A 23,395-nucleotide genomic window follows, 5' to 3' on the forward strand; every position below is an offset into this window, starting at 1 on the left:
GATAGAGTTAATTTTCTTCATAGGAGCTAGTATGGGGCTGTGTTTTGGATTTGTGCTGAAAACAGTGTTGATAACACAGGGATGTTTTAGTTACTGCTGAGCAGTGCTTACACAGAGTCAAGGCCTTTTCTGCTCCTCACCCCACCCCACCAGCGAGCAGGCTGGGGGTGCACAAGGAGCTGGGAGGGGACACAGCCGGGACAGCTGACCCCAACTGACCAAAGGGATATTCCAGACCATAGGACGTCATGCTCAGCAATAAAACTGGGGGAAGAAGAAGGAAGGGGGAATGTTCGGAGTGATGGCGTTTGTCTTCCCAAGTAACCATTACGCGTGATGGAGCCCTGCTTTCCTGGAGATGGCTGAACACCTGCCTGCCGATGGGAAGTAGTGAATGAATTCCTTGTTTTGCTTTGCTTGTGCGTGTGGCTTTTGCTTTACCTATTAAACTGTCTTTATCTCAAACCCATGAGTTTTCTCACTTTTACCCTCTGATTCTCTCCTCCATCCCACCGGGGTAGAGTGAGCAAGTGGCTGTGTGGTGCTTAGTTGCTGGCTGGGATTAAACCATGACAGTTTTGTCTTAAGCAGCTCAGGTTATTTGGCTCTATTTGGACCTCTAACGGCATGAAAGCTCTGAAGCTGTCTAGCATTCACCCATAGCCCCATCTTCTCTTTCTTTTTGTTCTGGGATTGCTTTCTTTGAAGGGAAAGGATGCAGCATGGACACTCAGCTGATGTGTTGATGACCTTTTCATACACTGCTATCTTTCTCATATAGATATCTCCCCTCTAATGGAGTACTGGTACCCAGACTTTGCCCTGCGCAGGGGAGGCAATGCGATGTCTACAGAACCTGGCAGGAGATCTGGCAGTGTGTAACCTAGAGCTAGCTTACTTTTCCCCTCCTTGGGGAGGCAGGGTTGACCTGTGGATCCCGATTCTGCAGGAGGACAGGTGAACAGAGCTGTAGGTGATGAGGTGAGGCACTCCGCAGGTCGCCCCTCCGTCAGTTTCAGAAACGGCTCCCCAGGTGCCTGAGCAGCTCACCAGAACAGGCGGTCCGATGGGCGTTATCATCTCTTGGCTGCACAGGCACTCCTCCTGTTTCCACGGAATGAACAGACACTAGGGCACCAGTTCTTTATTACTTTATGGAGCTGACATATTCCGCCATCAGCAACCCTGGCACTACTGGCACGTCACGAACACCCCGTACAGTACAAGTGTTTCATGGGGTGCCACTCCCTTCTTCACTGCTGCAGCAGGAAACGCCCGGCTGCCCCAGCCTTGAATGCTTGGGTACCAGCACCTGGCACGGCTGGCTCCAGTCCAGGGGGCAGCGCCTGCCTGCAGCAGTGGGCACCAGCACCCGCCGCTCTGTCGGGGGCTTTGGGGGGGTGAGGGGCTGTGAGGGCCAACGGGCAGGTGCAGATAGGGCTGTTCTGTGGGGCCGGGCCGGGCCAGACCACCACAGCGAGCCGCCGGCATCAGCGGGGCAGGAGTGGCTGGCTCTGGTCTGTCAGACTTGCAGGGCCCATCCTGCCCTCAGGGGCTGGTGGGTGCCTTTGAGGGCCTGAGGTGCTCTCACCATGGCCCTGCTGGTGACGGGGCAGGCCCTGGACAGCCAGCTGCACGGCAGAGGCAGGCCTGGGGCACTGCAGCACCATGGGCTGAGCAAGGGTGACCCATACAGTGGCCAAGCCCGACCTGGCGCAACAGGAGCACAGTGCAGGGACTGGCATGTCAGAATGTTTATTAATAAAAAAAGTCACAATAACTTACTCCCTTTGTCGCACAAAGGGCTCGGTATAAAGAGCTCTGGCCTCCTAAAGTAACACAGGTAAGTGAGAGGTGGGTACTTTTCTCCTGTCCCCAAGGGGAAGTGCAGCCAGCACAGGAGCTACTGGCCATGTGGGACCTGGGCCGTGGGGCCTGGCACAGGAGCAGCCATGTGCCCCTGCCTGTAGCTGGTTCGCAGGCAGCACAGACCAACACAGGGTGCAAATGCAGAGTATATGGAGGCCACGGGCACTGGATGCCAGAGGGTGTGCAAGCTGCAGTGGAGGAGGAGAGAGAAGTGGCTGCTTCTTCCCATAGTGCTGAGGGGTGTGTGGAGCACAAAAAGTGAAGCAGCAGGACAGCGGCTGCTTGCAGGCAGGGGGATGTGGGGCTCGCTGGAAGCAGCCCTGCCTGCCCGGCTGCTGCCTCACACAAGATCTAGCCTGGCAGAGGCAGGAGGCCAGCTGCGGCTACTTGTCACACTCCAGATCCTGGGCCGCCTCAGCACCCTGGTAGTGCATCTCACAGAACTCCTGAATGCGACTGCAGGCCTCCAAGATCATCTCCTCAGGCACAGTGATCACCACGCGGAAGAAGTTTGGGTACTCAAAGCACTGAAATGAGAAAGAATGAAGCTGGCAGATTACCTGGGATAGTGCTGTAGTTTCAGAGCCCTGCCTTGGGGCCATGTGCTGTGTCAGCAAGTGAAAAGGGTCAGTGTAGGACAGACTGGAGGACAGCAGGGCTGGGCTCCCTTAGACTGTTTTTTCTGTTCCAAGCAGATCTCCCATGTCCATCTGTGTAGCCATGTAGACACGATGCTGTGAGGGTGACAGGCCAAAGGACTCCGTATGGACTATGCAGGACCCAGGGAATGGGCTGGAAGGAGCTAGGGAAGGAGAGGGCTGGAGAGTATCCAAGGCCCCATCTGTATTCAATGCTGGAAGTGGAGCTGGAAGGAGGTGGGCACAGGGCACAGATGTTCTCAGCCTGTAGTCCGTTCCTGTGCCTACAGGGGTGGGGGACTGGAAACAGGGCAAAGCAAGGAACGTAGGTGGGAGCAGTCCCGGGCCTCTGAGGGAGCAGCTTCAGCAAGGAGGTGTGGGGGTACATAGGGTTCAGGGATACAGCTCTGCCGACTTGAGGACACAGAGCAAGCCTGGAGCCAGGAAGATCCTGGCAGCCTGACTGAGGGCTGTTAGTGAGCCAGAGACTGCCAGTCCCCATCCCTACACAGAGCACTTGGAGCTCACAGCCAGCACATACACACTATTACAGATCATGGACACGGCACACACAACTCCCAGCCTGTCCCCAGAGCCCAGCGCTGCAAACCCCTGTTGCTTCTCTCCCCATGCTTTGGCCCCACAGCTCCCTGAGGCTCTCAGTGTTAGGCTCACCGTGGCTGGCAAGCAGAACACGGACTGCTCCGAGATGAGTCGCTCAGTGAACTCCACATCATTTTCAAACTCAGGGAAATGCTCCATCTCAATCTCAACCTGCAGCAGAGGGATGTAACGTGGCAACCAAGGGCACCAAAATTATCATCTGCAGTGTCCCTGCTTACCCACACAGCCCAACAACTTCCCTGTCAAGTGCAGCTGTCTGCCCTCAATTTTTGCTCATGATTTGGGCTGACTGGAATGTAAGACACAAACAGAAACATGTAAGTGAAAACTGGGGCTTGTTTAAGAAGCATTCATTAACTACCTAAAGCTGGAATTTCAGTTAAGGACAACTGTAGTAAAAAAGCTGATGGCAAAGATACAGTAACCAATTAGAAGTGAAAAGGAACAAATAAGATATTGAAAAAGAGCTTGGGAGAGAACTCTAGTCAATATGCATTAATAATTCTGTCATGCAAGAAATCCACATGGTAAGAAAAAGACAAACTCATGTTTTGGTTTAAAAAAAAAAAAGGTCTAGGATATCACGAACAAAATAAATCCTTGTAGGATGATATAATTGGTAAAATGACACGGAAATGCTGAAATGTTCAATAAATATTTCTGTTCTGTATTTGGAAGGAAGGAGGCTGTCCCTTTATCACATAAAGACAGTGATGTCCTGGCCATTTGTTTATAACCAAAGATTATTTTAAACATCTCCCGAAAATATTCTTAAACAAACCAGGTGAGAGATAATTTGCATGCAGAAGTTCTGAAAGAGCCAGTGGAAGAAAAATTTTACCAGATGATTTAACTTGAAATAAATGTTCAGATACTGCAGAAATACAATAGGTGTGAAAGAATCTTTAGAGCTGTGCCTCTACACAAAGAGCATAAGCAGAATGACCTGTGTAGCTCTGGGTAAGATTGGAAACAGGGTCAACTGATAAAGACTTATCTATAGAACATGAGTGAGACTGATACTGCAGTATTCTCCAGTTCTGGGTCCACATTTTTAAAGACTAATGAAAAACTGGAGACACTATGAGACAAAAAAAAAAAAAAAAAGATTAAAAATGTGTTAAACTTAAGAGACTTAAATGTCTCAGTTGAGCTTGTTGAGGTGAAAAAGGAAATTTCACCACATCATAAAAAGTTAAAAAAAACAGCTATGGAAAAAGGCAGAAAAAGAGGCAACCGCATAGGCAGAAGACAGACATGCTAGTAGGAAGAAGGCTACATCTTCAACAGGAGGTATGATAATCTGACTTGTAGTGTAGGGGCTTCCCATTGCCAACTGGCTTTAAATCCAGGTAAAACAACATTGTCTTGCAAAGTACAAGACATTGAGTTCTGTGCAGGAGCAAGTGGGTGAAATGTACCAGCCTCTGCTACGTGAGAAGTGAACAACATATTCTGGCCTTCTAAAGTGACCAAGGGATGTGTCTACCACACAGGGCAACGTGAAAATGCATGGCCAAGCACCAATCTGAAACCATTGACAAGCACTGGCAATGAGACCTAGTGCGAGTGTTGACGATCTGGAAATGGCATGTCACTCTCCTTGCTTACCATGAGGTACATGGCTCCGGCAGGCCGGACAGGCTGGAGGCCAGGGATAGCTGATAAGGCAGCATAACAAAGGTCAGCATTGGACTGAAAAGCAGAAAGAAGAAAGTTCAAAACAGGAGAAATTCCACGAAGCAGCTCAGCGAATGGAAGCCAAGCTCTGGACCAGGAGCATAAACAGGTTTGCCCACTGCAAATAAAGGGACAACGAATGCAAACAGCGTGGGTGACCATGGCCTTGAGTACAGCAGGTGTGACTGAGCTGAGCTCAGCAAGTCGGTGCCAAACATCCCATCCCCTGGGTCACCAGCTCCAGCTGCAGGGCTGGGCTGCCTGAAACTTGTCACAGCCAGTATTTCTGCCCCAGTTACCGTGCCTCCTGCTGGAATTGGATTTGCTGGGCTCTCCTAGTCACAGACAGAACCGCACCTTGAAGCGGGGTGAGGAGGGATGACGAGCTAGAGAGACATGACTCCCCCCAGACAATCCATGAACAAACTGTGCTGACCTGTTACGGCCTGTTTACCTTGAGAATGCTGAGGGTGTTGTGGTAGAACTCAGGGGGTGTTCGGTGCAAGATACGTTCCAGTGCTCCTTGGACAATTGTACAGGGTCCTAGGATCCTTTGACTCAGTCTTAGAAGGCCATCCCTGATCTGAAAAAAACATGGTGATATTTGCAGCTCAGACTGTGCTTCCCTGAAGGAAAGGGATAGCTCCGAGGCCTGCTCTCTGTATTTCTACAGCTGTTCACACTCCTCACTCCTCACATTTCAGTGAGCATACAGAGTACTAAAAAACATTTGCTTGACTATATGCCAGATATTTGCAGACTATTTACAGTGTCATTCTCTGTTCCTCAGTTTCAGATCGTAATGCCAACAGAGACAACCTTTGGAACTTCCCAGTCTGACTCGAACCAGGCTGGAACACAGCTAATACAAATAAAGGCAGAGCTGTTCCAAATACCACTTTGCATTTCCCTTAGGTTTGGGCCCACAATCCACACTTTCAAAGCCAGGTAGGGACAACCAACATTAGCTCTTCTGCTCTCCTCTCTTCTCCCTCTTCCTCTGCAGAAAGCCCTCTAGGTGGAGAGGTCACTGCAGCAGATGATTGTTCTTGTAACACAGCTGAACAAACAGCCAGATAAAGCGCTAGCAGCACTGCAAGGTGCTTTGTTCTTACTTTTAAGAGAAACCATATAAGAGCACAGAGACCAGACATGGACTCCACATGATGGATAAGCCATGCAATACCTTCAGTGCACGCTGGAGCTATTTAAGAAGAGAAGGAATTAGAAGCACACAAAAAGGACAAGGCATATATGAAGGAGCAGCAGAGACAAGGAGTGTGTTACAGTGTAGATGTGGGTAGAAGGCTATGTATGGGAGCAGATGGAGTAAGGAAGGGACATGAAAAGCCTAGAGGTGCAGAAAAGCATGTAACCAATTGGGTGACACCCATGTGAGAGCATGCCTGTATCAGTTAAAGCCCTGGTGATCCAAACACTGAAGACACCGGAGGGCTGTTGCCATGATAGCGACACTCAGCAGTTCTCACCTCATTACCAAAGATGTCTCTCCTGTCATGAATTAGGATCCAGCCCATCCGCCAGCCAGGGACTAGCCACCGCTTTGCCAAGCCACCACAGGACAAGATTGGCACGTTGGTGCTGAGCGTTGCAATGGGTTCATATTTGCAGTCAGCAAACACCTGTGACAGGAGGCTGTGTTAGGGCTGTCCCTGCCTCTCATTGTGAGAACTGTGGGGGTGTGGATGAGGCACAACAAGAAGAGAGGCAAGGAAGTGATGGGAAATTGATGGTGAAAACTCCCAGCTTCAAGGCATGAACATGGTAAGTGCACTCACGTGAAAGTGAGCCGTTTGTGAAGAGGAAAGGAGCTGGACATGAGAGGTATCCCCAGGACTGCACACCAGAGGACTGGGAGCTCTAGGCATGGACCCAGGCACAGCAGAGGTGAGTCGAGCTGGTACTCACCTCTGGAGACCTGGCTGCCATGGCCAAAGGGCAAGTGCATCAGAAAGGACAGGTAGCATGGGGGTGCAAAGGACTGCAACCAACACTCACCATGTCTCCATAGATCTCGTCAGCTAGGATGGGCACACACTGTCTTGATGCCACTGTGGGAGAGAGGGCATTCAGCCTGGCCACCCTGCATCCTCCATGGGAATAGACTTGCCCTTTGCTGCAGGGCCTGGCAGGGCTCTGAGGGAAGCTCTGTCCCAGAGCAGAGGGTCCCTATCTTCCTTCTACAGACTGTTCATTCAGAGAGCCCAAGCATTGGAGATCCCTGCCCTGGCTGAGCCTAGCTCTGCTCTCACCTCTGGGGGCAGGCAGTACAGCCCTCCCACTGAGAGGCCAGGGCTCAGGAAGCATAGGGCTCCCTGTGAACACTCTCCCTCTGCAGAGCCAGAGTGGAGAAATGAGCAGTCCAAGCCACACAGAGTGTTTGAGGAAAAGCAAGACACACGCTCTGCATCTTCTTGCCCAGATAAGGCAACACCTTCACACTGAGCAAGCCCTGCTTCCTGAGCTGGAGTCAGTCATGAGGAGAGAAGTGAAGCCCTGGGCCATGGTGCTGCAGTGATCGAGACATGGGCAATATGGGCAGACAATAGACTGCAACCATGCCCCAGATACACACAAGCAGGCTCACCTGCCAGGATCTTCTGGAGGTGGCTCTTGCTGAACACAGAGCCACAGGGGTTCGACGGGTTGTTCACAATGAGGCAAGCTGTCTTCTCATCCACCAGCGACTCCAAGTGCTTCAAATCAATTTCCCAGGCCTTCTCTGGCTAGTAAGTGAAGAGAAGGGGAAGTAACAGCTGAGGAACTGGACTTGCCACACAGGGTGAGGTGTGACAGGGTGCCCATGGTTGCTCAGGTTGTCTTCACCCACTTCCCAGGCAGGGCCAGGGTATTTCTGAGAGGCAGAAATGTCAGGGCTGCCCCTTCCAGGCCTGCCACCACTTACCAAGAGGTTGTAGAGTTTGACCTCAATCCCCATAGACAATGCCAGAGTCTTGTAAAGGGAGAAGCCGGGCCGTGGCACCAGGATGTTCTGGCCTGGGTTGGCCAGCACTGCCAAGGCAAGCTCTATGGCCTGGCTGCAGCCACTCGTTAAGATGACATCCTGCAAAGAGCACACAGGAGTCAGCGGAAAGCACAGCCACTCTGAAGTGCCCCAGCCACGCGGGAGTGACAGAATGCCCAAGCTCTGCCCGGTGAGAGCTTCTCAGCCAAGAGGACAAGTTCAGAGCCTGACTGAAAGCAGGAAACCTCCAACAGCTGGAGAGCTCAGCCTCCTCCTGAGGAGGGTGGAGGAGAAGGGCTCAGGGCAGGGGACGAGAGCAGCAGGAGGCCGCTGTGGGACAAGGCCATGGGCTAGCCTTCAGTCCCACAGCTGGGCAGGGGAGGGAGAGCTGGGGCAGGGCCCCCATGCCGTGTGGTCTAGGCATGGGCAGCAGCACCCTGCCTGCACTGCAGTGGGAGTGCCTCAGCTGGGCACCAGTACCTGGGCCTCCAGTGGTGCCTCTGGGCAGTTGTAGTATGCGGCCACTGCTTCCCGGCAGGACTGGTAGCCTGGGGAAAGAGAGGCCAAACATGGAAGGGAGGTTTTTACAGACTGTTTCCTTTTTCTTGCCAGTACAGGGCTCACAGCTGCCGCCCAGCTGGGGGAAGCCCATTTGTTAGTGACACCGTCCCAAGGTGGCCGAGACTGTCCTGCCTCAGGCCAAGCACCGTGCAGCCCTGAGGCTGGGCCAGGCAGGCCAAGAGCAGGGACAGACCCTGGGCAGGGAGGCAGGCTCTGGCCCAGCATGTCCTGGACACAGAACTGACAGGAGCAGGGTGGATGGTGGGCAGGGAGGCAGGCTCTGGCCCCAGCATGTCCTGGACACAGAACTGACAGGAGCAGGGTGGATGGTGGGCAGGGAGGCAGGCTCTGGCCCCAGTATGTCCTGGACACAGAACTGACAGGAGCAGGGTGGATGGTGGGCAGGGAGGCAGGCTCTGGCCCCAGCATGTCCTGGACACAGAACTGACAGGAGCAGGGTGGATGGTGGGCAGGGAGGCAGGCTCTGGCCCAGCATGTCCTGGACACAGAACTGACAGGAGCAGGGTGGACAGTAGCCAGGGAGCTGCTCTGACCCAGCAGGAGGCCAAGTGCTATTACATGGCCTTGACTGTTTAGTGATGGCACAGGGGCAGCCCTCCCTGTCACCACATTGAGTGTCCTGTGAGGCAGGCGTGATCTATGCTCTGTGCATGCTTTTTGCACTAACTGCAAACAAGGCTCATGTTGTTTATGAAGTCAGGGAGCCCAAGGGGAGTCCTGGTCAAGGCAGATCAGAAAGGAACTTGGCTGCAACCCACGGCAAGGAGACACAGTCCTGAGCCCTTCTGGGTGCCTGAAATCCTGCCTGCTCTAATGGCTGGGGGAGCAAACACAGCTTCTGCAGGAGGCTCTGGGCCTCCAACAGATCATGCAGGGAACGGCACTCAGGTATACCTGGGGGATACACATGCTTGTGTGCTCATGGGACTATTGGTGAGGGCAGCTGCAGGATGCTACTGGAAAGACGTCTGTGGGCTCCATATACCTGCTGTGGGGTAGGATCTGGCACATGACTTCACCCTACTCTCACAGGAAGAGCTTTGTCAACTTACCAACAGATGGAGCATAACCGTTGTAACATCCCGAGTCCAAAACCTCCTTCACAGCCCGTGTGACCTCATCATTTGTGGGAAGGTTTCCAAAGACCGTCGGGTCTCCTTTTCAAAGATTGAAAAATAGTTAAGTTCTCACTGATCTGTGGCAGGCACAGAGCTGTGTGATGGTCTGGCCTATCCCTGGGTGTTCGCACAAGCTTTGTGCTTCAGAGCCCTGCAATCTGCCAGCCACACAGTTGACCCCACTGCCCAGAGGCTTCAGCCACAGCACTATGCTCACCTAAGGACAAGGAGATCATAGCTTTCTTTGGGTTGGGCTCCACCTTCATGCTGTCTACGATGGCTCGGACAGGATTGAAAGTCTTCTTTGACATTTCAGAAGCCCTGACAGCCCATCTTGGCTTCCGGCCCTTCACCTTCCCCAGCGATATGCTGTTCCCATTGGTCTTGAGATGAACGTCCACCATAGGGGCGTGATCACCACAGCCATTCACTTGGATCAGGTACGAGTCCATCCTGAGAGCTGTCAGTGTGAAGTGGATTTCCTGGGCTTAGTTAACACATGCCAAACAAGGGATCTGCCTGTTTGGGGACACAGCCCATGACTCTCCAAAAGTAAAACTTCTGAAAGCTGTAGACCCTACCTACTGCCTATGGACAACTCAGCAGCAGCGAGCAGGGCTGTATACAGGGCCAGGATGGAGTGAAACTCCACACGTAAGTGAGAGCACAGTGCAGTGGGAAAGATAAAGGCACCTCTCTCTGCTAGCTGCACTACTGCCTAGCATGGACTTGCTGTGCTGAGGAGGAGCAGGCCCCACTAAAGCCAGCGGCCAAGAGTTAGCAGCATGTTGTAGTTGCTGCTTGACTGCAGATTCAATGTTCTGCTGACAGAAGGGCCAGGTCACCCCCCTCCTCCCCCAGCTATCAACTTGCACACCTCAAGCTGCAACCACAAGGATCAGCCCGTTATGTGTGTTCACATCCAGAATGTCCCTCCAGTCTGCAGACAGAAATGCAGCACTGTTTAAATCAAATCTGATGCCAAAAAGGTAGTTCTGGTCCAATGTTATCAGGATGCACTGGCCAGTGGCAAGGTATAGGTTACACACACTTGCCTCTGTCAGCAGAACAGCAGGGAGCAACAGCCCAGCCCAAAGACCCTAGATCAAAAGGCAGTGCTTAGAAAATGGAGCAAGACTGGTACGGCCAAGAGGGAAATCAGGGAGGTGGCACTGCCCCAAGCAAAGGGCCTGTAGTCCTGCCTGAGGCTGCGTAACAAGCAAGGCACAGCTGCCTTCTAGGCCCCAAAACGCATACAAAAGTGACTTACACACCCCAGCATGTATACCCAGAGCACAAGCCAGACCCAGCCAGCAAAAGCCTTACTTACCAACTGCTGCTGACTCAGGGCTTTCTACCTGCAGAAAGTTAGGGATGGGGCACAGCGCAGGCACAGACCTCCTGAGCCACCAAGCCCATTCTTGCTGATACTGGGCACATTATCTTGTAATCCTGCCACAAACTGCTTATGCTCTCTGTACTGCCCTATTTCTCTGCTCCGCTGAAAGGCAATTCAGTGAACAGTGGCCCTTTCCTGACGGTAGTTACTTAGCCTCACACTCGCAGATATTCACAACACAGCTACCCCTTCCTTGCTGCAGAGACTGAGCTGGAAGGGTGTAGCATTGCCTGGTTCAGGCAGGATTTGCCATCTGAACAAATTTCTCACTGCCTCAGTGAAGTTTGCACCTAGAGATGCCCCATGCTGCTGCAGTTACTCCACCAGCAGTGCCTCATTAGCCTGTTCATAGCAACTCAGGCTGATCTAACAGGGTTACAAAGCAAGACTTCAGCTTCTCTGCTGCTAATACCTTCTGGGTCTCCTCTCTACCAAAAGAAAGGTGGCTGAAGAAACATGCAGCAGGGCTGCATAAAAACTGAGCAGAGAAATGAGCCATATATCTCACTTCAACAGCAGAGCCATGTCCCAAATGCACAGTGCAGAGTCTATCCCAGCAGAGCCTTCACACCACCCTGCAACGTGGTTCTCATGCAAAGGGGAGCTGCAGACACAGGCACAATGGGTGCCTTCAATGTAGGCAGCCAGGGAAGATTTCCCCACTTCTCCCCCTGAAAGAAGCAAGGTACCAGAGCATAGCACTTTACCTTCTACAGCACAGAGACGGAGACACCAACAAGCTTGGGGGTCCAGTCCCTACTTTTCATCCAGGACAAATCCCCTTGAGAAGAAATGCCTGCAAATTCTTGCCCATGAAATAAGACCCAAAACTGGGCGTTGGAACGGAATTGTTTAGCCATTGGTTCACAGAGAGGGCTGCTCTCCCCACCCAAAACCGCCCTCTCCTCCCCATTGCAACTGTGTTCACTTCAAACACCTGGAACATGCCTGCGCATTAACTCTTTCTGGGGGCAGCCTACAGAGGGACACAGCCTGGCTTCCTGGAGGCCCTGGGCTGCCACCCTTTGGCACCACTTCCCTCAGTCCTCAAAGACCGGGGGGGACAAATCTGCACAGAGTCCAGGTATTCCAGCGCTAGCACCTTGTAATGCACCAAAAGTGGACTGATGGGCCCCAAAGCCTGCGGAAAGCATCACTCTGTCCTGACCTCAAAGGCTCTGGGCTCCTAGTGCACCAGCTGAGAAAGGACAGTTTGTGGCATCATCATGATCAGGAGACATCTTCCTACATAGGCTGAAGGGAGGCAGGCACTTCCCTAGCTGGTGTCTTGGAGGCACCAGGACCTGAAGGGTTAAAGGAAGCTCAAGTTGCCATGGGTTTGTGGTTTTTTTTCTTTTTTCTGTTTTTTTTTGGTTGCTGCAAGGCCCAAGCAAACTCATAATTTGGCAGCTAACAGAAATGATGCAATTCTTCCCTCTCTGATGGTACTGCAAAGCACAGATGACACCATTCCCAGAAGGCCCTTTTTTGCTAAGTGATGTGACATCGATGCCTTCCTGTCCCTTGACTCCTGCAGGCCTGGGATAAATAAGACAGGTATCTGCACCCTCCCTGTCTTCCAAGGGCTGCTCCAAGTCTTCCCATACTGCCTTGGCAGCAAACGGCTAGAGATCAAAGAGTTGCTCAGGGACAAGAGGGATCCTGCTAATCTTCCTGCAAACTGACTGCTGATGCCTTCATTGCAGAGGCCAGCGGTCACTGTGATTTTTGCCTGTTTACACCCGCTGCTGCGTGGAAGGAGGAAGGACCACTTGTGCTCAACCCACGTTCACTACACCACCAGCACTAAGGCTGCACCTCCCCAGGTGCAAGCGGTGGCCCCTTCCCTCCGCATTGGGGCTGGGGTGACGCTGCTGGGGAGCCATGACCTGCCGTTGACCACAGTGCTGCAATGGGCACTGCTGAGGCCACAATGGGGGCCAGGGACTCGAGGCTGGAGGCAGGTTGGGAGGCGGTGGGGCGCAGCCAGCGGGTCCGGCCGGGGTCCTCAGCCCCAGACTGGCCGGCAGGCCTACCACAGCAGCCACCCCCCGGGAGCTTTGGACAAGGAATAGCACCTTTCAAAAACACTTCACAGAGAAACGGCTTGTACTGAAGCTGCTTGGACTCTCTTCTGCTAAGAGCCGCACAGTTCCAGACTATTTTCTCTCTTCTTTTTACTGAAGCCTGACATGAGCAACCTTCAGAACTTCATGCGGGCCCCCTCCAAGCACCTATGGGTTATTTTCTCGCTTCCTCCAGCTGGCCCCATCTCTTGCCACACTGCAGCCCTGCCAGGGTTAAATGTGGCATTGGGAGGCCTCAAGGACGATGCTGCATGTTCTGCCTAGCACCAGCCCCAAAGCTGACGCAACCAGAGCTGTACCCGTAATACTGCACACAGCAGTGGGGTTCAGGGGAGGGCACGGCGGAAGCCTGCTGCCAAGAGGGGGAAAAAATGTGGCTCTGGAGACATGGGTAGACCCACTTACATAAGGCTGAGAACCTGGCCAGAAGTGGGGGCACGACAGTGGTGTACAATGGAGTCAGTGCGTTTCTCCTGCTACTACTATGCCTTTCTCCTCTCTCTGCATGACTCTGGTCCTTCTCTGGATGCTCTCACATGGGGTCTGCAGCCACCCACCACCTTGTGGTGCACAGAGCCACCCAGGGCTGAAGCATGAGCACACAGCTCAGCACTTCATGTTCTACAAATACGGCCAAGCCACCCCTTGTATGGTGCGGTGAAAGAGGTGGCCATACCCTGCAGGATGCATTTCTGCCATTCTGTATCCACAAATATGCATGTAGCCTAATCTCTGTTTGGTCTCTGCATTTCCAGTTGAACCAGCTTTTAATAACCAAATATGTGGGTTTTCCTTTTTTCTTTTTTTTTTAATCAATTTGTTAATCTCTCATTTAGACGAGCAAACAGCCATGAAGCCTCCTTGGCTCTCATGAATTTTGTGACTGTTTATCGATTCCCACAGCATATCTATCTTTATAACACTGCAGCAGGTTTCCTGAAATGCAAGGGACAAAACTTGTCTGTCATAGGTCAGGTCATGTGAGCACTCTGACAGTGCATATATTCACAGTTAAATCTGCTTTGCGGTGTGGACAGGGCTGCTGTGCCAAACCTACATATATCTGCATGAGTCTCTGATCAAGCCATGATGATGGTTGTGCCTCCAGCAATCTTAATTGCCCAGCATTCACCTGAAATGGAGCATAGCACCTGTTATCTCTGCATAATCAGAGCAGAAAGTTAGCTCCAAGAAAAACCAGCTAGGTTCTACAAAGCTGTACAAACGTGTTTAAGAGCCACAAAGATGGCACAATCCACACAGAGTGACAAACCCAGTAACCGAGTGACTCAAAAATGTACAGTAGCTACTTTATCTATCTGCCTGTACTTAGGATCAATTTTGATTTGATCTCAGAAATAAAAATCTGAAAGACATTAAAAGGCAAATTGCACAGTCTAGCTAGAGATGCCTCATTCTGGAAAAGCAGCATGTGTACAGCAAGCGGTTTGCAGGGTGCTCTTGTGGGCCTCCCACAATACCAGTGTCTGCAAATGCACCGCTGCAGCCTGATACCAGCTGTGCTGGGCAATCCAGATTCCTCTCCCCAGCCACGGACCATTGCAGCACTGGGGAGAGGAAGGGTCCAGCAGCTCAGCCTGGGCACTAAGTCCCTTGCAAGCATGCTGAGAGACACAGAGTGCACTCCAGGTTCGTGGAGAGTTGGAAGCACTGGTGAGCTACAGGCCCAACAGCCACAATGAAAGACTTGCAAGCCCTGATACAGATGCTGAGAGGAATGCTCCACAAAGTGTGTTAGTGGCTCCTGGCATACAGGCACAGTGAAGAGAAACACCTTGTCCAGCCTTGCGTTTTGCTTACATCCAGGTAAATGTTATGTAAGTGCATACCCTGTGTTTGAGTTGTGACTTCAGAGACTTGAGCTGTTGCGTGCTTTGTTGTGGCAGCTGCCCCCTTGATGGCCTTGAAGCCACAGGGACAGTGACCAGCCAATGGGGATGGGATGGAAGGGGGCATGGTGGCTTTGCGGGGTGAGGGGTGCTCAGCACCGCAAGCTTGCAGTGAGTGGGGTGGGCAGCACCTCCTTCTCTCAGAGCGCAGACAGGCCAGCCCCTCTCATGACTGAATTTGAGCCCCAGTGATGGAAACCCACCATCTGCCCAACCAATTTGCTCCAGCAACAACTGCTCGTCTCCTTACAAAGTGGTGGAGTCGGTGTGTGTGAGAGAAGTATTGTCTTTTTTTGGGGGTGCCTAAATCACATCCCTTTTGCTTCAAGCTAAGCTCACTGCTTCCTGACCAAGCCAACAGCAGATAGGGAGAACAAAGTATTCCCCTCCTCTTGAGAGCAGCTTTTTACAAGCTTGCAAGTTAACAGACACCTGTTCTGTCAAATGAGAGGACTGAGATCAATCTTTTTCTCACAGATTGTATTTCTAGAGCTTTCTTTTGCTTTCCTCTGGATCGCCTCCAGCTGATCCACTCGCCTCTGGAAACTGTGCAAGCCTGGAGGCATAGCCAGCGCTGACGGGGGGCAGAAGAATTTCTTCACGTGTCCTACATGTGACATTCCTGTTTATACACCCTAGCAATGTTAGTTTTTTTCGCAACAGGATGACATTGTGGACTTGAGTTCAGTTTGTCATTCACAATAACCTCCAGTTCTTTTCTGCAACACTGCTGCATCGTCATCGTGCTGCGCTCATTGTTCCCATTATTATTTATTTATGTGGGACAGTCAATAAATCTGGCTGTGGTGTTCAGCAGTGATTGTGCTGCAGCTTCCAGCTGCCTCACACTGGAGAAATATGAGGCAGTTCATGACTTGCTCCTTCCACTTCACCCTCCAAGTTCCCAGGGAGGGCACTGAACCAGGTCAGAGCTCTTGGCCCATGGCAAGCCAGGCCAGGCCCTTCCCTCCCCTTAGTGCAGCAATGACACCAGGAGCAGCCAGAAACAGAAGAGCCAAAAATTAAAAAAATTAAAAAGAGAAGCCAAAGCAGAGGTGAAGATTAATATTGGTGTCCTCATCTTCCTCTTGCTCTCTTCTGCTGACTGCTACTTGTTGCAGTGAGAATAGGAACCCAGAAGACGACGGTGACCAAGCTCAGCTGTGGTACTTTGAGCAGGAGTGAAGTGACGCAAAGCATTTTTTTAACAATTCTCGATATAGCAACAGAAATGGAATAAGATTGACTCAGTTCTACAATACCTTGAAGTTTGTACTGCACTTGTGAGCAGCAAACACTCTAGTAAAACACTGAATGCACCACCAAATCAACAGAGCAGTGCTTCCCAGCTGTGTCTTTGAACAAGTAATTCCAGCACATCACAAATTCCAAAGAAAGCTTCAGCTCAGGTTGCTGGATGACCAGCAGCAACACTCTGCATAAGAAACACTTATTCTGTCCCTTCTTGTGACTCATAATTATTCAACTTAGTTGTTCCTGTCCCTCTCCTGGCAATTAAAAGCTCTACTAAGCAAAATGGCACTGCCCATGATCCTAAAAGAAGTATACAAAGGGTTGCTAAAGCTTTTAAGCTCATCCTATGCATGGCAGCAAGGAGGCCTGGGTTCTGCCACATGAACATGAGTGATGCAACATATGCACACCAAAAGGTGTGTGCAACAGCCTCACTGCTGAGCATCTGCACTATCTCCAGAGTCCTCGTCCTAAGCTCCCTATGGTCTCCCTATTTCCTAACTTATCATCATGATACAACTCCTGTCCCCTCTATCTGAACTGGGGGTTGAACAAAGAGTTCTTTTGTTTTGCTTCTCTCTTATCCCTAGACTAAGTAAATTTTAAGACGAGTTTTCAGATCTCCTGTCCTTCGTGGAGCCAGGCGAAATGTTGAGGAGAGTGTTTTCCTACAGTGCTGAGGTGCAGAAGTACTGCAGTTTATAGGCTTCTCACGGTATCAATCTATAGGGTTGTTGCTGTTGCTCCTGCAAGGACAGAAGGGTGAAGCAATCTCAGTGTTGCCACCAATCTTACAGATGGAGGAAATGTATTTCTGCATTTTAGTGACGAATTTGGACCTCTCGGGGCATGTTTTCAGACACTGTGTCTGAGACCTCATGGTGTAACCCTTCGTCACTAAAAGTCTCTGTTTTCCTAAATGCAGCAGAAGTATTTCTTAGCAGTGCTAAAGCTTTTCCAGGCAGCATTTGGTCAAACCCTTGGATAAAAGCATTCATTGTGGCTGTGGAATTTTCTATGCTTCACTCTGTGTTTCCAAATTGTCCTGCTGTTTATTTTTTTTCCCATGACACACAGCCTTTCCTGAATCAGCTCTGCCCTTACCCGCCCTGAGAAATGCTGGCACTTGTGCACGGGTGGGATCTTGGGCACTTGCCTTCACTCCAGCAACCACCAATAAACAAAGGAGCAATTCATTGCCTCCTCTGCTGGAAGGTGATGGCTGTGCTCAGCAGCCTCCTGGGACCGGATGGCAGCCAGTCCCACTGGGCAGCAGGACATTATGGTGCGTGGCAATGGGGCAGCCAGCAAAAAGGTCACATCGTATTGTCTGAAGTGGCCTCCAGCAAACAGACACCGAAGAGGTCTATTTGGTTCTGTAGGGATAAATATAAGGTAATGCATGTAAAGAAAATTACGTGAATGTGGCCTGCAGAGTGCTGAACTGGAACCTGACAGTTGCACTGCAGGACAGATCCCAAGGTGCTGATGACAGTCCTCTGGAGACACAGGCTCCGCATGCCAGGGCAGCTGGACAAGCAACAAAATGCTGTGCATTGCTGGGAGAAGCACAGGACAAGGCAGAAGCAGTCATTCTGCTGTGATATAAAACCCTGGTGCACTCGTGTCTTGAGCGCTGCGTGGAGGTCTAGTCACCGCATCACAAGATGGATTTAGGGGAGTTAGGGAAGATCCAGAGAAGGGCAGCTGATCTAACAAAGGGCATGGTGCCACTGCTGTGCGAGCAGAGACTAAAAAGGCTGGGACTTGGGTTTCAGAAGGGAACAGAGGGGCAGGACTGAGGTTTACAGAGGCACGAGGCGGCAGACAGGCTGAATGCCGGACACTTTCATCAAAACCCACAGCACAGGAAAAAGTGGCACTTGCGAAAATCAGTCGGTGCTCGGTGTCCGACGGGTACAAACACGTACTTGTTAGGTGGCAGGTGGGGAACGTCGGGACCTTGTCGCCACAAGGCCCCGTGGGGAGAGCGTCCGTGTGCACGGACAGGGTGCGGGCAGGCTCCCGGACAGCGGCTCCGTCCAGAGGCGCCGGGGGGAGCGGGCCGCGACGTGCCTGCTTACCGCCTCCCTCGGGCGGGGCAGGGCCCGGCCACGGCCGCAGCTGTTCACCGCCTTTGCGAGGACCCCGGCAGGGCTGAGGCGAGCCGCGGGCGGAGGGGACCGACCCCACGCCGCGCCGGAGCTAGTCCCGAGTCGCGTCCCCCGCGGCCCGGCCCGGCCCGGCTCTCTGCCGGCAGCGCCGGCGGAGCGGGGACACGCCGGGCCATGGCGGAGCGGAACAGCACCCGCGCCCCGCGGACGGGACGCAGCGGGGCGGGCGGGCGGTGAGGGGGGGGCAGGCGGGCGGCCGTGAGGGGCCTCGGCGGGCGACGGGACGGGACGGGACTCGGCGGGGCGGAGCGGCCAGGAGGCCGTGAGGGGCCTGGGCGGGGGACGGGACGGGGCTCGGCGGGGCGGGCAGGCGGCCGTGAGGGGCCTGGGCGGGGGACGGGACGGGACGGGACGGGACGGGGCTCGGCGGGGCGGAGCGGCCAGGAGGCCGTGAGGGGCCTGGGCGGGGGACGGGACGGGGCTCGGCGGGGCGGGCAGGCGGCCGTGAGGGGCCTGGGCGGGGGACCAGACGGGACGGGACGGGACGGGGCTCGGCGGGGCGGAGCGGGCAGGCGGCCGTGAGGGGCCTGGGCGGGTCGCTGCTATCTCCGCCGCCGTCTCCCTTCAGCGCCGTGCCCGGAGCAGGGCCGGAGGGGCCGCCGGGACGCCGCGCCGCCGCGCCGGGGCTGCTGCAGTGCCGTCGCTGCCGGTACCTGTGCACGGGCAGGGGTGAGCGGCGGGACGGGGCCGCGGGGCCGCCGCGGTGGCTGCGGGAGCCGCTTCCTGTGTCCCGCCGGAGCGGACTGGCCGGCCCGGCTTCCCCGCCGGACGAGTCCCCCCCGGACTCCCCCGTCCCGGGGAGAGACTCCTTCCGGGCCCGGCGGCCCTCCGCTCCGGCCGCGCACTGACCGTCGCCCTTCCCCTTCCAGCCTGCTGCCAGATGGTGGAAGCGCTGCTGGCTGTGCTGGTCCTGGTCTGCAGCTCCGTGTCCTGCAGCTCGACGGGAGGCTACACCGGCCTGCCCAGCCTGGGGGGCATCTACTACTACCAGTACGGCGGGGCTTACAGTGGCTTCGGTGGAGCAGACGGGGAAAAAGCCCAGCAGCTTGACCAGCGTTTCTACCTCCTAAAGCTGCCAATTGCAAGGGCAGCAATGGCCGTGGGAGGGTGTCTCCTGGTCTTCTCGTGCGTTCTTATTTTGGTTGGGGTTCTGCGGTTACCGTGGCATTTCCCACCATGGCTGCTACTTGAATGCATCCTGGACGTAGTGATTGCAATTGGCATAGTGCCTGCTCTGTACTATTTCTTCCATTTCCTGCTGGAGGTTTATGATTCATCAGTGTGCAAAGAGAGAGAGCAGCTTTATCAAAGCAAAGGCTATCAGGGCTTTAAGTGCAGCCTGCATGCAGCAGAGATTGCTGCTGGCCTCTCAGGCTGCGCAGCTGTCATGGCATACCTGCTTAGTGCAGGCCTAGCTGTCAGGGGGTACAGAACAGTTCACAAATTGAAACAGAAGCCAGTACAATTACCTGAGCTTTAGAATGAGTCCTCTGCTCCAGTAATGGTCATGATTTTTGCCAGCCTCCTTATTGAGACGAAGCAGTATGCTTTTCCTTCCTTCTGGGCAGTGTATCCTTAATACTGCAGAACACACACACACAGAGTATAGCTCTAAATATGGTAGAGTCAAGCTCTTCCTAACTTGAATTTCCATTATTGAATTATTAGTGGACACAAAGTTAGTCCGACGGCTTATCTTCATCTGGTGGTTGTCTCTTAGTAGAGAATGACTGTCCTCGTGTAGTTGACTAGCAAGCTGCCTGCTTCACAGGCATCGCCTGTGTCTGGTATCTTCTCCTCCTCCAATGAGGTATGTAGTAGCAGTACTCGTAGCGAGACTTCTGCTCATGAACAGCTTTCTGTAGCTGAAACTGTCTTTACAAAGGGTATGTGACTGTTCACTGAGAACAGAGCTCTTAAAAACGAGAGATTGAGGCCCATGGTTGTGGCAGCTAATTACTGCTTTCTTGTAGGTCTCTTGAAACTACTGGGGCAGTTTGAATGTGGCATTTATAGAGCCATCAGAGAATCCTGAAATAAACTTGCAAAATGATGAATACACTCTGCCTAATTTGTGACACAATGCGTTTTCAAACTTTCCTGGAGAGGGCACATTTTTGTAAGAAATAGTCTTTTATATAACTTGTATACAACAGTTTTGCTTAAAAAGATGCGCTGAGTTGGGATAATCAGACAAAAGCTTTAAGAGCTCAAACAGGTGGTTTAAGATATAAGTATACTGTTTTCAAAATGCATTTTTAATGTACAAGTTAGGGAAATGAGATGCTGCTCTTGTATTATTTATAAAAAAAAAAAGGGTGAAATTTACTTTAGAAAACTTTTATAGGAAATTTAACAGGGAAAAGAAAAGTAGCACTAGAATCACAAAATCATGCCTCGGAATGAAATGTCACTTCAGAGCAGTGCCCACTATGTGCATTGTCCATATGAAGATGGAACCACCACTGGTCTCACAGACCAGTTCTGCCCATATTAAAAAAACCCAAAACCCAAACACCAAACTAATCATATCAGAAACGTGGTCTTGGACATATCTCCAATTTCACTGGCAGTAAATCCTCACAATTACCAAAACTAAGGAACATTGTTGGAACTAGAGATACAGAAGTAAAACAAGTGCTAAACAGGAACACACCAGGTACTCTGGGGTTTGTTTGATTTCTCTTCCCTTTTAGTAGCTAGATGCAGAGTGTCTCAGTGCAGGAATTTATGTGGACGGTCCACTGTGGTCGTATTTCTTTTAATGATTCTGCAGTTCCTGCTTGCTGCAGCTACTTCTAGAGGGCTGTACAGTACTATTCAGAGCAAGTTCACAGGGCAGGATTCCTCTGGCAGGATACGGAAAGCTGCTTAATAATTGGTATTATGAATTCCATCCTCACAGTGTTCTGCAAGTAGCTTTTGCATGGAAGGCCGATGAGTGAAGTCGCACACAGAGCTCAATGAAGGAGAACCTAGAGCACAGCTACTGCTCGCCACAGCTATGCTTGACTGGGATATTGCACAAATTCCCTCCAGCGCAGTAACGGAATCAGAATATATAGTTAGATGAAAGTAAAAATCTTTATTGCTAAGTCAGCTGAAAAGTTGATGCAAAAATATTCTTCCTTCCTGGACTGCTCTATACATCTGAATAAAGAATCAATGGAATAGTGTTTTCCAGCAATCTTACGTTGTTTGCCTCTCCAAAGCAATACAAACATAGGCCACAGTGCTGAAGGTGCATTCATTGGACAACCTATTCCCATACATGATAAAAACATGATTATAGGTGCATGCTAGAGTGGGATACAGAAAATATTCTTTTTAAAACAAAAAACATGAAAAAAGATTATTTAATAAATGGAGCGCTGCAATATTTCTTGAACATGCGCTGGGTCACAGGAGTCAAGTTAAAAAAAAGGTAACATTTTAAAATGTGAAAAAAGAGGAAAGAAACCCCACACTTGAGGCTTCAGACAGCAACGGAACAGCAGACGACGATTGCACAAAACCAAAGAGGTAAACCTACTGCCTGAAGAAGGCCTTTGGTAAGTGACATGAAAGCCATCACCATCCGGAAGGAGTGCAGGAGCTCCTGAAGTCGCAGGGCCTTCGGTGTGGCTGAATGTCCTGTGTACCAGGAGAAGGATTTCAGGCCTCACAGCAGCCTGTCCCCGAGAAAGGGGAATACTTGCTCCTTCTTGGAACAGGATTTTACCCTCCCATCTAGTTGAGGACTCTGATCGGGTGCCAGCAATCTGTGGCGCTCCCTCCGCCAGGCCCGTTCCTGGTGCTGGGAGCAACTTGGAGGCTATCCCTTATCCTTAGTACTTGGGCCCCAACTACTCATCACTGAATATAACCTTCATGGGTTCCTTTTGCAGAAGCCTTTCTGGACAGGACAGGGCAGACAGGTCAGTGCCTTTACAGTAGCTGTTCTCAGCGAGCACACTTATCAGCAGAGCCAGAATTACTGAAGAGATGGACAAACCAACTCAACAGCCTAACTTGACTGTGGCTGCATGGAGCATGGCAGGTCTGGCATTGCTCAGCAGGGACAAGAGAGCCTGACGACCCCACGCCGAGAACCTCTCTCTAATAGCAAGTCTGTTAACGAATGGGACATTCTTAGTGATGTGGCTCTATGGAGATGATGTATCTGTGCAAGAACCACATACAAAAATCAGAGACGAGACTGGAGAACAGGAAGAGAACTGGGAAAACACTTTTTATCCCCTGCTACAAGTCCTTCACTAGACTTGCCCATTAATACCTGTTCCACCGCCAGCAGTGGTCCTAGGGAGCTTGAAATCTAAGGTGGTGTTAGTAAGTAAGGTAAGGAAGACGAAGGAGAAGCTTGCAGTCTCTAGGGAGGCAGGAAAACAAAAAGTGGTGGTGGAGGGAAGCACTTAGGCTGTGCTGCCCAGAGTAAGACAAACAGTTCATAATATCAGCTTAAGCAGAGAAAGCCATGGACTCTACCTTGTGTAAGAGAACAAGCCATGTTCTGCCATGACAGTTCACACCCATAGAGAATAGGAGCTGGCTGTATTAAACTCCCTTTCTGCTTCAAAACCAGAAGTGGCACTGGAGGAAAAACAGGCTAAGCAGAAATTCCTTGCATTCCGTTCTGCCACTACCATGAAGAGGAGCAGCTCAGAAATCTGCATGCTCCATTGCAGGGCTTTATTTTACTTAAGTCCTTCCCCACTGAGCGAGGTAGAGCCATTCATGACTAACTCCCTGTAGCAATGCCAACTCTCCAAGCAACGCTACTCGGATCCAGGACACACTGGATTTTCCACATCAGTGCAAGAAAGAGAGGCCTGATTTCCCTTAGTATCTGCCATGCTCCTAGTGCAAGGTTTGTCACAGTCTTACTCAGAAAGAAGAGTGTATTTCTGCATCAGTCCCATACTGAACAGAGGCTGCTTTGCAGCCCTGTCAGGTATCAGAAAGTGTTGGGCTGGGCACAGATATTAGGTAAAATTATCACCAGTGACAGAATTAAAAGTTAGTCAAATACATTGGGATGAGCCTTTTCTGCATACTAATATGAAAAGAACATGAA

At 51.7% G+C, this 23,395-nt stretch overlaps 2 protein-coding genes across 3 annotated transcripts; one reads left to right on the forward strand and one right to left on the reverse strand.

Moving 5' to 3' along the window:
• Positions 1–1,739: 1,739 nt before the first annotated feature.
• Positions 1,740–19,027, reverse strand: TAT (tyrosine aminotransferase). Of its 2 annotated transcripts, none has more exons than XM_050903865.1 (12): positions 18,975–19,027; positions 9,715–9,957; positions 9,432–9,536; positions 8,278–8,345; positions 7,738–7,896; positions 7,420–7,558; positions 6,831–6,883; positions 6,302–6,454; positions 5,266–5,394; positions 4,743–4,826; positions 3,183–3,281; positions 1,740–2,396 (listed from the first exon to the last, which is right to left on the reverse strand). In XM_050903865.1, exons 2-12 carry the CDS (start codon positions 9,947–9,949, stop codon positions 2,253–2,255), a joined length of 1,368 nt encoding a protein of 455 aa, XP_050759822.1. In that variant the 5' UTR covers positions 9,950–9,957; positions 18,975–19,027; the 3' UTR covers positions 1,740–2,252. The 2 variants fall into 2 exon arrangements, with proteins under 2 accessions (XP_050759822.1, XP_050759823.1); XM_050903866.1 differs by lacking the exon at positions 18,975–19,027 and adding an exon at positions 11,604–11,639.
• On the forward strand, positions 18,389–21,502 carry MARVELD3 (MARVEL domain containing 3). The gene is made up of 4 exons (XM_050903867.1): positions 18,389–18,494; positions 18,890–18,990; positions 19,191–19,311; positions 21,227–21,502. The coding sequence occupies exons 1-4, from the start codon at positions 18,436–18,438 to the stop codon at positions 21,264–21,266; spliced, it is 321 nt and encodes a 106-aa protein (XP_050759824.1). The 5' UTR covers positions 18,389–18,435; the 3' UTR covers positions 21,267–21,502.
• The last annotated feature ends 1,893 nt before the right edge of the window (positions 21,503–23,395 follow it).

This window comes from Gymnogyps californianus, chromosome 12, assembly GCF_018139145.2.
Source record: "Gymnogyps californianus isolate 813 chromosome 12, ASM1813914v2, whole genome shotgun sequence".
Classification (NCBI taxonomy): Eukaryota; Metazoa; Chordata; class Aves; order Accipitriformes; family Cathartidae; genus Gymnogyps; species Gymnogyps californianus.

Bases quoted from the DNA above. Each gene is read 5' to 3' on its own strand.
- MARVELD3 (XM_050903867.1), top strand. From the start codon at position 18,436: ATGGCGGAGCGGAACAGCACCCGCGCCCCGCGGACGGGACGCAGCGGG. The intron at 18,991-19,190 runs GTGAGCGGCGGG...TTCCCCTTCCAG, and splicing joins GTACCTGTGCACGGGCAGGG to CCTGCTGCCAGATGGTGGAA. The intron at 19,312-21,226 runs GTACGGCGGGGC...CCATCCTCACAG, and splicing joins GGGGGCATCTACTACTACCA to TGTTCTGCAAGTAGCTTTTG.
- TAT (XM_050903865.1), bottom strand. From the start codon at position 9,949: ATGGACTCGTACCTGATCCAAGTGAATGGCTGTGGTGATCACGCCCCT. The intron at 8,346-9,431 runs GTAAGTTGACAA...CTCTTTCCCCAG, and splicing joins CGGTTATGCTCCATCTGTTG to GCTACCAGTCCTGCCGGGAA. The intron at 2,397-3,182 runs GTGAGCCTAACA...TTCTCATTTCAG, and splicing joins TGTTCTGCTTGCCAGCCACG to TGCTTTGAGTACCCAAACTT.